Source organism: Letharia columbiana (assembly GCF_014066305.1).
Source record: "Letharia columbiana isolate WasteWater2 chromosome Unknown Sc0000027_s0, whole genome shotgun sequence".
Classification (NCBI taxonomy): domain Eukaryota; kingdom Fungi; phylum Ascomycota; class Lecanoromycetes; order Lecanorales; family Parmeliaceae; genus Letharia; species Letharia columbiana.
Window position 1 is genome coordinate 324,649 of NW_023501069.1, and position 15,668 is coordinate 340,316.

Below are 15,668 nucleotides of genomic sequence, written 5' to 3' on the forward strand. Positions count from 1 at the left end.
CGTTATTGTAGAAGATGTTTTGAATGGTACTCCAAAACAAAAAAGCCACATTCTTCGTAGATGACTCGTAACACAGATTGAATGAGTCAATGACTGTGTTGTAGAGTGCAGACGCTTTTTATCATCGAATTTCGTTACAAGAAGCTAACGACACTAAACCGCATTTGCCACTAGCCGGGTAGCGGCTCGCCTGCGAGCAATCTCCCTTAGAAAGATTTCAGATATTTTCTCTCACCACATCCTTCACGACAATCAACCACCCAACAATCATTCTACCATATCCTGCGAGTCCTCTTGGATGTACGCGGATACCTGAAGATACTAACAACATCTTCTAATACCACCACTCACGCTTGCTGAGTCCACACTCCTTATACCGGTCTAGGGTAGCACGCCTGACCAGGCTCTGCTTCCTGTGCGAAGAAAACCGACCACTCGACACTTTCTTCAATCACCCACACCCACAAATCTCCACTCTCATCTACTTCGACACCGGATTTGACATTCGGAAGTGATTCTTGAATTTCGTGTTGGAGCCAGAAAATCTGGATACGATACCGTTTAATACTACAGAAACTTCACCAAATTCTCGATGACAAGCATTTCTCAGCCAGTCCTCCCACCGCAAGCCCCAAGCAACGCATCACAGGTAGCGCCAGCGCATTCGCCATCGGCTTCGGCAAGCGGTAGAGCACCGCCTCAAGCCGCGGGTACGGCTTCTGCCACTGTCAAAACCAGCTACGCCAGCGCGACCAAGAAGACCTTTTCGCCGTCGTCTGCGTCAGGCACGTCAGCTCCAACAGCACCGGCAGTCCAGATACCTGCGCAACATGGAAAACCTGACACTAGCTCACCAGTGAACGGCAGGGTAGCTATTCCGCCTGCCGTTCCAACCGTGGGTGCACCAACAATAGTCAATGGAAACACACCCACAAGCTCCAACTCAGGGGTAGGCGATCATAGCCGCAAGCCTTCAGTCACAATTAGTGCTGCGGGCGCATCTGGATACATGCCAAATGGAGGTCCGGTAGCAGGAAAGCCAACAGGTGGGAGCAACATACAGTTTGGGTCTCATCCTGCAGATGCCTCAGCAGCCGCGCAAAACGCAACGCCACATCCCAACCAGTCTACGAATTCTTTGGCCGTCAACACTCCATCGAATCCGCGCGTGACATCACCCCAGACATCACCGTCACCAATCCCACAGCCACCTGCTAGTGGCGGTGGCCGACCTCCCTCTAGTCTGCATGGCAACAGCACTAGCCTCAGCTTTGGCAACTTTGGTGGTACTGAAGCAAGTGTGAGTTTTTGTTGCGTCTCGTTGTAGCGCAGCTCATTAACGTGACACAACAGCAAATGAGGCCGCCTGGTGCACCTCAAGGTCCTCTCGCACCTGGTGCACAACCTAGTCACCTTCGTCGCGAATCGTCGCAATCTCAACACAGTGACATGAGCAATCATGCAATGTCTCCTGCCGGCAGAGGCGGGTATCCTCCCCAAGGCGGCCGAGGAAGAGGTAACTTCCAAGGTCAATATCCTCAGCAAAACATGGGATACATGCCTGGGTCTAACGCTAGACCACCCCCGAGCCAACCTCGAGGTAATCAAAACATGACTCCATACCAGGGTCAAAATCGATCACTCGCACCTTTTCCGAATTCGCCACTTCAAAGCGCTCGAAGTCCAGCTTTGGCAAATTCGCAGCCGGCTCACCCACAGCCTGGCCAAGTTCCGATGTCGAGCCCTCAGATGGGTGGGCAACAAGCATATGGCTACCCCAGTCAGTATGGTGGATACCCCCCTAATATGGGACCCCCACAAGTAAATCCTCAATCTTCTTCATCTACAAAACGCAATTTTCCTACACAGCAGCATTCAGGACCGAATCAGCGCCGGCACTCGGATAAGAATGCTGCTCCAATCCCCCTTGATCTTTCCCCTGCCAATGGTCAATTTGAACAATTTCTGACATTGAGACAACAACAGGGTCAATATAGTTATGATCCAAATTATATGGCTTACTACAACGTGTACGGAATGCCTGGCATGCCTCAACAGCAAATGCCGCCAAGCTCTCCTCGACCTCCACATCAGATGACTCCAGGTCCTCAACAGCCGCAATACCACCCGGGCCAATATAACAACCAGCAACAACCATCGCCCATGTCACGCACGTCCTCCGCAATTTCGCACAGTGATCGGCCCAGCTCAAGCATGGGCAGACCACAAGGAAGCTCAACTCCCGCAGTGAACAGCGCAGCTGCAGCTACCCGTCATGCCAACAGCCCAGCGCCCAAGACCACAAACAACTTCCAGATCCCTCCAAAGAAGAAGAGCGCAGGCATTATCATCAAGAACCCCAACAGTGGTGATGTCGTCACCTTCGAAAAATCATCTGCTTCCCCTGCGCCGCCCAGCAAGTCTCCTGCGGTTGCTCCGACGCCGACTCCTCCCCCTCGTGTACCAAGTTACTCTGATACTCAGCAACCTCGAAACGAAAACAAGAGTGTCAAAACCGACGATGAGAAACGAAAAGAGATGAGAGAGACTATTGCTAAGAAAATGGAGGCGGACAGAGCGGAAGAGCAGCGCCAGAAGAACGAAGAAGAGTCCAAGGCAGCTCAAGAGAAGAAAGACAGCGAAGACAAGATTCTCAAAGAAAAGGAGGAGGCTGATGCCAAGCAACGAGAGGCAGCCACGGCTCAAATGGAGGCCGAAGAGGCTCTGGAGAAAGACAAAGCTGAGGCCGCGGAGGCTGAGAGTGCTGCTGCTAAGGCTAAAGCTGAGGCCGACGAAGCCGCTGAGAAGGCTCGCAAGAAACAAGAGCAAGAAGATGAATATGCTCGCATGGAGGCTGAATTCGCCGAGATGGAGCGTAAGGAAAAAGAAGCCGAGGAGCGATATGCAGCGAAGAAAAAGGCCGAAAAGGAGGAAGCTGCACGAAAAGAAGCTGAGGCTTTCAAGATGGCGGCTGAAGAAATGAAGAGAGCAGAGCGAGAGGCTGAAGAGGCCGAAGAAGCTCGGTTAAAAGAGATTGAAAAGTCTGAAGGTGACGACTCACAGAAAGAGCGAGAGGATATGTTCGCACAACTCAAGAAAGATGGTTCCGCAACTCCCACCAGTGATGCTCCAGCTACTGCAGAAGAAACACCTGTTGACAGTGGTGTTGCCACGCCTGCATCAGATGCTCCGGCTCCTGCCGCTCCATCAAAACCAGCAGCCACTGGTGGAAAGCAGAAGCCAACTGCGCTGAAGATTGATACGGCGAAGCCTGTCGAGCCAGCCCAGCCTAGCGCCCAGCTCCTATCTCTGCGATCCGCTCGGCGACTCATGTCTATCAACGATGTCTCCTATCCTGCTCCCATCAGTTCACCAAATCCGGCGCTAAACACAGGAGCGCCAACGGGCAAGTTGCGATACAACAAGGAATTCTTGTTGCAATTCCAACGGGCCTTCGTCGAAAAGCCATCTGAGAATTGGACGGAGAGGGTCAATGAGACGGTTGGTGATACATCAGAGCCTTCATCTGCTCGTACTCCTGCACGAGGTGGAGGCGGCCCTGGTTCCATAACGACAGGACGACAGCCCTCCAACAGAGCTCCATTGCTACAAATGGGTGCCTTTGCTCAAGGTGGAAGGACTCTTCCCCCCAATACCACATCGTCGCAGCGCTTCGAAGCAGCTACTGCCAATCGCAATGCACAACCAGCACGGCCAACCATGCAAAACCCATTGGCGAGTTTTGTCTCACGGGGTCCTGGTGGGGGTTTCCCTGCGCCGGCTACCAGCACCAAGATGGACCGTACACCATCTTCCACGTCACTAAACCACCCAAATTCGCCACGCAACGCTAGCCAACGTGGCGGCTCTCAACGTGGCAGTAGGGCAGCCACGCGACGAGAAGACCCCTAAGGATAATAAAGCTATGCCACTGACTGCTGGTGCTAATCTTAAGCCTATCGAGGTTACTGCTTCTGGCTGGAAGCCTCGTTCTGTCGGTGGCAACGCTACCGGCATGGCTGGGCCAGCACCAGGAGGTAATGGCCACCTTGCTCCGGACGTTGTACAGCGGAAGGTCAAGTCGAATCTCAATAAGATGACTCCAAACAATTTCGATAAGATTACAGTCCAGATCTTGGACATCAGCTCTCAATCCAAAGACGAGTCTGATGGCAGAACCTTACGGCAGGTCATCCAGCTCACGTTCGAGAAGGCAACTGATGAAGCACATTGGGCGGAGATGTACGCGCAGTTCTGCAAGCGTATGCTTCAGTCTATGAGTCCCGAGATCAAGGATGAGAACATTCTTGACAAGAAAGGCGTCGTCCATGGTGGTGCGCTCTTCCGAAAGTACCTGCTCAACCGGTGCCAAGAGGAGTTCGAGCGTGGTTGGAAATTGGATCTTGGTGACAAGCCAGAAGGCGAGACGGAAGAAGCAAAGATGCTGTCTGACGAGTACTACAAAGAGGCTGCCGCCAAGCGACGTGGTCTGGGACTTGTACGTTTCATTGGTGAACTCTACAAACTTGGCATGCTCACAGAACGCATCATGCACGAGTGTGTGAAAAAGCTTGTCGACTACGAGGGAATGCCAGACGAGGCTGAGGTGGAGTCGCTCACCAACTTGTTGAGGACTATTGGCCAGCCCCTGGACAGCACCACTAATGGACCTAAGATGATGGATGCCTACTTCATGAAGATCAATGAGATGATCGTAATCGAGGGACTACCAAGTCGATTAAGGTTCATGCTTATGGACATTGTTGATCTCCGCAAGAAGAACTGGCTTTCCAAGGGTGGTGTTCTCAAGGGCCCTACAACACTCGAGGAAGTGCGAGTTCAAGTAAGTTTTTTGGCGATTGTATCTTTGGGACTTGACTAATGCCCCTCTAGGCTGTTCAAGCAGAACGCGAGAAGGATATGCAACGCCAGCAAGACAACTCGCGAAGGGGAGGAGGTGGCGGTGGTCGCCCACCCATAGGCCGCGGCGACGCCCGAAATTTCTCAGGTGGAGCTCAGTATGGCATGATGCCACCACCAGACTACCACAAGAACACGGTTGGCATGGACGATCTTCGAAGACTGGGCAGCAAAGGCGGTTCTCGACAAGTCAGCTCTCAAGGCCAACCTACGTTTGGCCCTACTTCCATGTTCGGTGGGCCAAGAGGATCGAACACTCGAAGACCAGGAATGGCTGGTGCTCAGAAAGACGACTCTGGTGCGTCAAGTCGGACAGGTACTCCGCCAGCTCAGAAGGAGAAGAGGGAAAAGGAAGAGAAGGAAGCCGCGAAATCCGCAAATACATTCAGGTAAGTCTCTTCAGCTCTGCGGCTATTCACTGAATAGCCTTTAACCTCATTGCAGTGCTCTTGCAGGATTGGAGTCTTCAGAAGCCGCCGACCCAACCTCTCCCCCGTCCACCTCGCCACCGACCGCCAATGCTCAACCAGTTGAGCGCCAACGAACGAAGTCCCCCAAGGACCGAGAATCGGCGGAAGGCGGCAAGGATGCCGAAACATCATGAGAGGTCCTCTGCTTCTCAAATCTTCACTAAATCTCCACGAAATCTCCAACAGTGGCATAGCGGCCGCCACATCTACTTCGCTACATTACCTCGTGCCACATTCCGAGTGCTCAATGATACCAGCATTTGCACACCTTCGATAGATTGTCTTAAAGGTTCCTTCTTTCATATCCACTGTCGGGCACATCGATTCACAGGCGCTCGGCAAATAAAAGAAAGGATCCTGCATCTTGCATATCGGTACACAAGCTTCGTGGCTCCTTGCTGCTCAGTGATAGAGCCTCGAGCTCTGATTCCGCTCTTTCTAAAATTCGACTTGGGGAGCATTACCAAGCTCACTCGTCAATTCCCGCCCTCTCTAAAATCATAGCTTGCTCACTCACCTGCTCGTGGGGATGATAGCGATTGCTTGACACAGCATCGCAACAAAAAAGGCACGCATAGCTCAGGGTGGACAGGGAGGGCTGAAGGGCATTAGCGATTCAATTCAATCGATTTCCGCAGAGCCGCTGCATTGCAGGTTGGTGATGGTTCGTGCATGTTTTACTTACACACACATACAAGGACTACCTCCTTTTAATCATGCTTGTCATAGTGCCTGCGGGCATTGAGTAGAGAATGCAAACATATTTGTTCAATTTAGAAGAATAACAATGCCATGATCAGTGAAGCATATCTGTTGACACTGGAGTAGACACACTTAAGGAGACGAGTTGTGACTGGCGGAAATGAGTTGCGCAGGCAAAGAAAACAAGATAGGGATGGACCTACTTTTCGTAGGGTCTGGACCACTCACTGCATTGGTGGCTCGAATGGTCCCGAGCTTCTTGGTATTCGTAATGGTGACAGATTATGTGGGAGTACTCCTTCCGTCTCCTCGGCGAAGGACAGATCCAAGGGAAGCACAGCCGTACCTTGTGACAACCTGTCCTCCGACACTGTACGAGTGCAGGTGACTTTTGCGGAAGCACGATCTATGCTAGTTGGAAATGAGTTTCCAAAAGGGATATTCAACAGGTCTGTAGTCATTTCATCGCCGCCCCGGGTAATAATTGGCCCAGGGATGTGGTATGGAACCCCCCTTCACTGGGCGTTTCGTAGGGTATGGTCACGACCGCCTCAGGCGACGCAAACGGTGAGTGGCCAGCTTGAGCTTTTTGCATTTTGAGATAGGGTTCGAGCTGGGCTGTGTCGTTTTCTTTTCTTTCCTGAAGAGGTAGTGAGGAAGGGGAAGTTGTCGCCGTTTACCAGGCCAGCTGTCGAAAAAGGGTGGCAGTACGAGACGTTGAACCCTCTCTTGTTCTCGTATCAAGTCTGGGCATCGACCCGGAATCATTCGCCGTGAATGGACTACATGATTCGCTTTGGATGGAGTATTAGACAGCCGATACTTTCCTTTCCTTGCACTCCTTGATGCTGCTCTGGTCAAAACCTTGAGGATTTGTACCGCTTCAGCGACCACATTTTCGGACACCTTGCCTGGTCTCTACGGAGGTAGGTCGTGGATGGATGATGTTGGCAATAGTCGGGGGTGGTAGGACCGGCAGTAGGCTTTCATTGTTGGGTCTAAGTACCGGTCGAGGGGATATCGTAGATGCATGTAGGTCACCTTGAACGTATGAATCCGTTGTAGTGTTGGCTACGAGACTAGGGCTCACTGAGTCTCACATCAGCGCCCAGCGAGTGAGTTAACATGTACCCACTTGATCTTGGTTATGCTATGGTTGCTATCTATACACAGGCGTAGCCAAAGACCTAATTGCATAGGCAACGGCAACAGCGCTGACCCTTAGAAGACAACGCTTCGTAGTTGCGAACCAATGTTGAGTCCAGCTTCCTTTGAGCTGACAAGGCATAGATTCAAAAACAGCTTTTGGGGATATCATGCTTAAAGATCCTGATAAACGCTGATTCATGTGCTCTAATCACCGGAAACCACGGCCACGAGGGCGAGGATACATGTTGTCGCTATACAGCCGTTGATCGTTTCGGGGCCGACCACCGTTTCGATCTCTGTCGATGTATGACTTACCTCTGCTGTAGTCACTTGGAACATCATAGCGAGCGTCTCGTCGGTCATCTCGCGAGTCCTCCCGTCGATCATCTCGTCGGTCATCCCGGCGGCCGTCTATGCGATCATCACGTCGATCGTTTCGGCGGTCAGAGCGTGGAGCATCAAGTCGTGGAGCATCGGAGCGCGAGGCGTCGGAATGTGGAACATCAGACACAGGAGCATCAGAGCGAGGGGCATCCATATCCACGTCCATTATGTCCTCTCTCGCGTCAAAGCCATAACTGCCATCCTGGAACTCGGGATCTGCCCGTCTTCTGTTGCGATCCGATTGTTCTCTTTGAATATCGTAAGAAGGCGCTGGATCACGGGTAAGGTCGATACGAGGTCCTCTAGGCTCTATGGGTGTCTTGCGAAGAGGAGCCAAGGCAGGGGAAGGCGTGGGTCCTCCTACTTTCATGTATACGTATAGGATACGACCGTCCGCCTGATTCACGCATTAGCTCGAATCTTGGAGGTTTTTGCACATTTTGCCATACCTTCTTGTTGTTGAATGTTGAAATGACGCTCTCTGCATTATGCTTTTCGGCAAAGACCATCTCAGCCATGACTGTTGGTGTAGAGCTAATGATCCTGCAACTCTGCATCTCACCTCCACTAGGTATCATAGCAGATTCGATGTCGGCAGCTGTAGTTCCAGGAGCAAAGTTGCTGCCAATGACCACGTATGGACCCGCTGTTCCTCGTATGCTAATCTCCTCACCTAGGCCACTGGACGCCACGCCATTACGTGGTGTTTGAGTCACAGCAGTGTTAAAGAGGAGATCATCTTTGACCTGACGTGACATAGGGTTCCCTCTGGGTGGTCGAGTGATGCGCGGTGCTCTATCATGGCCCCAGGTACCCTCAATATTTGGGCTCGCCTTTGGAGTGGATGATGAACGCTGAGATGCCTTTGCTTCATGTCAGCACCCTGTACCATCGCATACAAGTGCCTTGTCATTCAACATACTTTTGCTATACCGACTCTACTTGCAAGGCTGGGGCCAGCGCCAGACTTGCGACTGCCGTTGTTTGGAGCGTTATTGCTTCGTCCTCGCCCAAATATTTCTTCTGCCAGTCTCTGTTTCTCTCGTCGTCCTTGCCCAAGTATATCACTTGCGAGTTTCTCTTTCTCTTTGCGTTGACGCCCTTGCGGAAGGTCAGCACGAGCAATCGAAGCTCAGAATACTCCGTGCTTACCAGCTTGAATAATTTGGTCAAATGAGACGACGCCTTGTTTTGCCGCCATGGCTGCTGTACACCGAGACTCGCCTGTAGATTAGTTGCGAGACTCGCACATGTCAGGCAACCCTTTAGACGTTCTGACTAAGTGTCGTTGTGAAGATGGTGTGTAATTGCAAAGAAGTCTGAAGCTTGAGCTCCAGAAATGGAAGTAAGTAGGTAATATTCATATCGCGTACCGTAGTCTGTGTGCTAGCCGGATGCGGCACGCTTTCCCGCTTTACCGGATGAAGTAATTCACCTGGCCCCCGCCGCCCTACACTTCCTGCTGCCCTCCTCACGGGTTTAGGTTGTCCTCACAAGTCCATAACTCTTGGATGCTCCCTCCCCGTCAGTGTGAAAACACCTCCGTTTCCTGCTCTTCTGGTAATCTTGTCAATGTTTCCATGCTTACCGGACCTCGACCAGGCTCCTACGGAAGCGAGACGGTGCAATTGTCCACGATGGCACCTGGCCTGTTGAAGGGCTCCTGGCCCTTTCCACTCCCTCTCCTCCCTTCTTCTTTACCCTCTGCCTCTCTATCCGATTCTGGGCTTTCTCTCGTACCTCGCATCCTTCTCTTCCCTACCTTCCTCCCGTTTTCAGTGTCCATCTTCCGACACCACAATGGGCGTCTTTGCATTCCAGCACGCGTACTCTAAGACAGGTGACTGCTCAGTGGGCGAAAGCGACGACGAATAGGCCGACTTTGACATCGACTCAGACGCCTCTGACGCAGAACTTCTGGAGCTGAAGCAGGAGCTGACCAAACCGGGGCCGAAAAAGGCACAGCGAGACCTGGCAGATGCCATTGTTGCTGCACAAGAAATGACCCGGCAGAGATGGAAATGGTATGTCTCGAATCATTCATTGTCCCAGCTGTGTCTTTGCATATCGACCGCTGAGGCTGACTCCAGCTGCTTTTCCTCTACAATAGGTACTGCGACTTTGTCCGGAAGGTTCACCTGAATTTGCTCAAGTCCTGTTCAATCATGTCCTTTAAGGGCTACCTCATCTGGTACCACAAGACACCCCCTCGCGCCCAGAGGTTGCATACGTATGAAAGCGTGTGGAAGACCTTGTGTCAATTGTACTACGAGGTATTCCACAAGGTAGCGGCCGATGATGTTGGCAAAGAGATCGCCAATGTAAGTCGTCTTAGATGCTCTCGAACAGGCGGACTTGATCTGACCGTGTACTAGTACGCAGCACCTCCACGGGCAATCCTGCAGTGAGCGTGGCCTGATCAAGGGCATGAGACAAAAGCATGTCGTCGGTCACAACGGCCTCCACGGCGCGCTTTACTACCAGTGGAAATTCGATACCGATAACTTTGCTCTTAAACTGGAACGTGTGCAACTTGCCACGAGGATCCTTTTCCTGGCCTTCACCAGCGCCCGATCTGGCCCTATCTTCGAGAGTGGCTGCGAGGGGATTGCTGGGACGAATGCCGCTTTACTCTACAGAGATGTAAAATTAAGGCTCTTACAGCCGCCGGACGAAGCGTCGCTACTGGTCCTGGAGGTCACCATAATGTTGGATAAGGGCAAACGCAAGCGGAATGCGTCGTAAGTTCCCCCGCGAAACGAGGCTTGTGTTCATTATTGAAAGCGCTGGAAAGAAAACCATCACCCTTTACGAGAACCATACATGCCCTGCGATGTGTCCTATCCTTCATTTTGTGGCCATCGCCTTCGCCCACAACGCTTTTCCCCAGGCTTGTCTCTGCCGGGCTGACCCCATATACCTTGCACAACTTCTCCAGCCCAGACGGCCGCATTACCATTGACTTCGCCTTCAGGGACGACAGCCTTGAGGTCCCCATCCTTCAGCCGCTCCACACGGTCAATGGAGGGTGTACACGTTGACCCTCTCAAGGCTCTACCCGCCAATTCAATTTCGTACTGGATCAGGAGATCAGGCCAAAGAGCGGGCTTTGATCATCCCTCCCAGCCTTATGCTCTTCGGCAGGAGGCGGGAACGGAACTGACAGGTAAGTTTGAAGGCTGAAGCGTCTTGCACATACTCGTCACTGACGTTATTTTAGACCGCGGAGTCAGTGATCAGCAGCGTAATCAAATCCTCGGCCACGCCTGATCGGATACGTTTCTCAAACATTACATCTCATCGAACGTGGTTGTCGATGTTCAGGCCACCTTTCTCGGTACTGCATCGAAGTCAGACTTGATCAAGGAGATCGGAAAGCTCTGCTTGCGCCGTGACCCCAACCTTCCAAAGCGGCTGTCGGAGGATCAGCGCACGCAGGCTCATCAGCACCCTGATGTCGTCCGCGCTAAGAAACAAAAGGACGCCCTGGCCCAAAGGCTCCAGGATGGCCCTGGCTCCATCAAGAACGGTTCGAAGTCGCCTGACGGCATTCAGCATACACGGGTGCAAAGCAAATTAAGAGGTCTGAAGCTCCGCCTGGAACGCGATGTTTTCGCACAAATTCTTCGTGAATTTCACAGTGCCGCGGTCCTAGATCACATGGTGACACAGCTCAATGGAGAAGAGCCCACTTCCAAGAATACTCGCTCCAATGCCACGTATCTTAGAAGAATGCTGGCAGGTCGCTCACCATTTGTTTCAATCGGCGACCGAGTCCTCCTTCGCCAACATGATTGACATCGTAGCCCGCCTTTATTCACTCTTCGAAGGTAAAGACCGGAGATGCAACAACCACGAAGGGGACGTTGTGGATAAGACTAACAAGCCATCTACTTGCGCACAACATTCCCCACCAGCGATCGACGAACCTCTGCACAGCACCGGCTCTATCGAACTTGCTATGGACATTAATATCGTCAAATCTCTCAAGGAAGCTATATTCACTAAAGTTCTTGAACCAATCAAGTCGATGAAACCGGTTACATCTTCTAAGATCACCAAAGCAAAGAAGCCACCTACTTCCCTGGCGTGTCTTTTTTTACTACCGCAACCCAAACCGTAGGCGGACGCAGAGTCTCGCACGCAGCGATAGTTTGCGAGGGCACTATCGTCAAGTACACTTCCAATACAAGGTCGGCCTGTTTCCGTATCCACTACCAAATCGTATAAAGATCATCCACGGTTTAGAACACTTCGCCAACCATGCAGTCACTATGCATAAATCTGACCTCGGAGTTCGGGCTGTCATTATGGAAGCACTGGAGCGGGCAGCCGAGCCTAGGCAACTTGCCTCATTTACTCTCACATAACATATGAAATCGTATTATGCATCTTTTCTACACGTGGTGGATGTTAGATTGTGAATGGATTTTCCTCTGTTTATTCAAAGTGGCCGAGAGTAGCTTGTTATCGCTTTTACTGTTGCCTTACATTACGCTACGCGAATCTTGGTGGCGATCCTTTAATTGAGAGGGAAAGGGTGCTGGAAGGGGGGTCCGTTTCTCCGCTGCAGTTTACTGTTCGCATCACCGACATTATTGATATCGATATGCTGATAGCCTTGTACCTCCTGTGGAATAGAGAAAAGAAGCTCTGTTCATCACATACGATACTTAAATTTGTTCGACTTCAAACCGTCTTTGACATTCAATATTCGAAATGATTGGGTTTCAATTGAAACGATCGTGCAGAGATTCAGCACGAAAGCGACGATGCGACTTCATCGCAATCCCCGCGAAACGCGAGGTCTAGAGGAACTTTCAAACCGGATGGTGGTGCGTCCCTGTTGATCCATACGGTGAATCCCTCAGCCTTTGCGGCGCGACAGAGCTCCGTCACCAACATACTCGATCCAGGCACATTTGGAGCTGCTCCCACCACGAAGACCACTTCTGGACGCATCCCCATGTCTTTCTTCGTCATTTCTCCAATCATATCGCCTCTCGGGTTTTCTTCTCCGTAGTGAACGTCGTTCGGAGGAAGTCTGCCGACGCCAAGTCGTCGTTTCCCCTTCTTTTCTCGCCCCAGCGAAATCTCTTGGCACCGAGTACAGTCCGGAAGATCAAACCCACAGAACGAGTTGGACACCAGATGTCCATTCCAGCCATAACATTGGTACATCGCCTTGTCGATTCGTTCGTAGAGCTGCACGGTTCTTTCCAAGAGATTGGGAAGACGATGCTCGATGCAGCCAATGTTCTGCGTGTGATCTCGAAGGAGATAACCCTTATGGGCGGGTCCGTCTCAAGAAACGATAAAAAGGGTCAGCTCCGCCTGGACAGAGAGAGCCTGGACATATCACAGACCATCGCATGAAAGCGGTCCGTGTCGATCGGTGAATTGCAAACGGATATATCAAAAGAAATCCACGTTGACTTTTGTAGCTTTTGAAACATCATTAACTTTTAGAAAAACGTCAGACTCGCTGGAGCCGAAGCAAAAAGAAAAACTCACTGCCTGCATTGACAGAAATTCCAGCGCCGCTGACGACCACGACGTACACATCAGTATCCAATCCGAATAGAGATTTCCTCAGTCAATTTTGCTATCCTTTGACGGTGACCTTCAATGCGCTCATCTTGCTGAAAAAGAAGAGCATCCCAGTGGGATATGTTATCTTGATCATTATGCAGCTCCCATCCCAGCCCCACCCCCACCACGTTTTCAATGTAACAATCTTCGAGGACGTCTAGCTCTGCCTGTAAGCTAAGAAGCTCTCCCTCGCATTCTATGCGATTTTTCCGCCAATGGTAATGACCCTCGATTCCCTTATCCACAACTGTCCAGTCTGAGTCTGAATATCTTTCCTTTACAGCCCACCTGGACATTTGTTTTGCAAGCTCTTTGATCGGGGCTCTGATCCTGAAGTCGCAGGCAGCCAAGCCATACTGATAGCCTCTGTCAAAGGGAGCCAAAGCTGCAGTGCGCTCTGAGATTTGTCCATGAAGGTCGCTGAGGTTGGGGAAATAGCTCTTGGCCGGGCTGCAAGGTTTCAGATTGAATCCTCTGCCATGGACAAGACCCAGGGTAACTGCGTGGATGACATTATCTTCTGGAATTCTCTACTCAGACAAGTACTCATGGTCATACTTTTTGAGTTCTTCTTCATCAGATGTTGACTTTGCTGCCAAGTTTTCGAGCGTTATGGATCTTTGCAGGTGACAGACCATACTTTGCAACAAATGCAATTGTAATGTGGTCTAAATCTTCCCCTTTGTGTGCCTTAGAATACCTTATGCGGCATGCAGAACTCTCCAAAAGTTCGAGGTTGTTGAAGCTAGGGCAGTCGGCTGCTCAACCCATCGTTGTCGATGCTGTTTGAATTCATCATGTAACTGTTGTCCAGTCAGCTCGTGAGCTGGCCAGCCATGTGACAACTTGCCACACGTCAGCCCTCCAGCACTCGTCGATGACCAAAAGCGAAACATAATTCGACGCCAGAAGGCTACATTGTAGTCGGTGAGGAGGCGAGAGAGAATAGCCTGATGGCTCTAGCATGATTGTCGTGAATGGGGAGGCCCGAGCTCAGGGGGCTCAATTCTCACTAGACGATGTGGAAGTTGTGACAGCTACAGTCGACCTTGAGGAGGTTCGCTCAAAGCGCTACGAGCCATCGCGAGGGTTACAAGCCGTCCGGGCGCCCGACTATGGCCGCATTGAAACTTCATTCAGTCTTTCTCGAGAGGGCCGTGACGTGAGATATGACAAAAGCCCTTCGAAGAAACAGAAAATCAGACTTCACGCACCCGAAGAAGAAATCGCTTTGGGTCCAGCCTGCTGGCTGTGGGATTATTTGCAGCGATCAAGGCTTGCCGGCTTTCGCCGCTAAGCGGAGGCATCGATTCGTGTGCTACCGCGGTAATTGGTTTTTCTATGTGCCGCATCGTAATGCAGGCAGTTAAAGCAGGAAATAATCAAGTTGCCCAGGACGTGCAACGTATAGCGGGTGCGTATGAGAAGGAGGATTGGCTTCCAGAGACGCCGCAGCAGCTCTGTCACAACCTGTTTCACACAATTTATGTGGGAATGGCTACGCAATCCTCCCAAGCAACAAGAAGCAGAGCCAAGGAATGGTCAAACGCGATTGGCTCGTACCACGTTGACCTCAATATCGACGATATGTATCAGGCTCCGGTAAACTCTTTTCAGAAGGCCACCGGATTTGAGCCAAGGTTCAAAGTTGATGGAGGTAGGCTCTTTTAACTCCTGGATCGTATCACTCAAGACATCTGACGCCGGGGAAAATGCTAGGGTCAATGGCGGAGAACATTGCATCAAAATATTGAGGCAAGGCAGAGGATGGTAGCGGGTTATCAGTTTGCTCAGCTGCTTCCGACCGTAAGACAAAGACCAGGTGGAGGCAGCCTGCTCGTGCTTGGAAAGTATGCATGACGCGCCTCGAGAGCCGTGACAAACGAAGTGATAATTTCTAGTGCCAATGTCGACGAATCTCTCCGTGGCTACTACACGCGCTACGACTGCTCTTCAGCAGATATCAATCCCCTAGGGTCCAGTAAGTCTTGCTCTGGAGATCTAGCAGAATGCACAATTGACTTTTGGAATCATCATAGTATCAAAGACAGACTTGAAGCAGTTTCTAGCCTTTACTTGTAAAGGTAGACAGTCTTGACCTTCAGAATTGCTATACGAGGTAGCTGATACTTGAACATCTTCTTAGATTTTGACTTGCCAGTATTGAAGCACTACTTCATAGAGGCGACGCCTACCGCAGAGTCGGAGCCTATCACGAAAAATTATGTTCAATCTGACGAAATAGATATGGGCATGACCGTGAGTGTGTTACTATCCCCCCTCCTCTCAGGCTCTCTAGTATAGCTCAAGAGCTCGAAGTCCCATTTTTCGAATGCTTTGCTCAAAGCGGCCTTCTGGGAATTTCCGAATCAAGAGCTAAACATCAACTGTAGTATGATGAGCTCAGCAAGTTTGGATTTTACGAAAGATAGAGAAGCTCGGTCCATACTC

The 15,668-nt window shown here is 51.1% G+C and overlaps 6 protein-coding genes across 6 annotated transcripts; 5 read left to right on the forward strand and 1 right to left on the reverse strand.

Moving 5' to 3' along the window:
* Window positions 1-592: 592 nt before the first annotated feature.
* Window positions 593-3,912, forward strand: HO173_007993 (uncharacterized protein; the record flags this gene model as incomplete). Its single annotated transcript, XM_037309893.1, has 2 exons — window positions 593-1,300; window positions 1,354-3,912. The coding sequence occupies 2 exons, from the start codon at window positions 593-595 to the stop codon at window positions 3,910-3,912; spliced, it is 3,267 nt and encodes a 1,088-aa protein (XP_037163190.1).
* A 184-nt stretch (window positions 3,913-4,096) lies between these two features.
* HO173_007994 (uncharacterized protein) lies at window positions 4,097-5,524 on the forward strand (the record flags this gene model as incomplete). The annotated part of the gene is made up of 3 exons (XM_037309894.1): window positions 4,097-4,843; window positions 4,894-5,309; window positions 5,365-5,524. The coding sequence occupies 3 exons, from the start codon at window positions 4,097-4,099 to the stop codon at window positions 5,522-5,524; spliced, it is 1,323 nt and encodes a 440-aa protein (XP_037163191.1).
* A 1,925-nt stretch (window positions 5,525-7,449) lies between these two features.
* Window positions 7,450-8,826, reverse strand: HO173_007995 (uncharacterized protein; the record flags this gene model as incomplete). Its single annotated transcript, XM_037309895.1, has 4 exons — window positions 7,450-8,022; window positions 8,075-8,488; window positions 8,548-8,726; window positions 8,778-8,826. 4 exons carry the CDS (start codon window positions 8,824-8,826, stop codon window positions 7,450-7,452), a joined length of 1,215 nt encoding a protein of 404 aa, XP_037163192.1.
* A 964-nt stretch (window positions 8,827-9,790) lies between these two features.
* HO173_007996 (uncharacterized protein) lies at window positions 9,791-11,423 on the forward strand (the record flags this gene model as incomplete). Its single annotated transcript, XM_037309896.1, has 6 exons — window positions 9,791-9,946; window positions 10,008-10,366; window positions 10,516-10,615; window positions 10,677-10,791; window positions 10,846-10,853; window positions 10,950-11,423. The coding sequence occupies 6 exons, from the start codon at window positions 9,791-9,793 to the stop codon at window positions 11,421-11,423; spliced, it is 1,212 nt and encodes a 403-aa protein (XP_037163193.1).
* A 3,150-nt stretch (window positions 11,424-14,573) lies between these two features.
* HO173_007997 (uncharacterized protein) lies at window positions 14,574-14,971 on the forward strand (the record flags this gene model as incomplete). The annotated part of the gene is made up of 2 exons (XM_037309897.1): window positions 14,574-14,874; window positions 14,937-14,971. 2 exons carry the CDS (start codon window positions 14,574-14,576, stop codon window positions 14,969-14,971), a joined length of 336 nt encoding a protein of 111 aa, XP_037163194.1.
* Window positions 14,972-14,984: 13 nt separating this feature from the next.
* HO173_007998 (uncharacterized protein) lies at window positions 14,985-15,649 on the forward strand (the record flags this gene model as incomplete). Its single annotated transcript, XM_037309898.1, has 4 exons — window positions 14,985-15,067; window positions 15,119-15,198; window positions 15,364-15,476; window positions 15,611-15,649. The coding sequence occupies 4 exons, from the start codon at window positions 14,985-14,987 to the stop codon at window positions 15,647-15,649; spliced, it is 315 nt and encodes a 104-aa protein (XP_037163195.1).
* Between the last annotated feature and the right edge of the window lie 19 nt (window positions 15,650-15,668).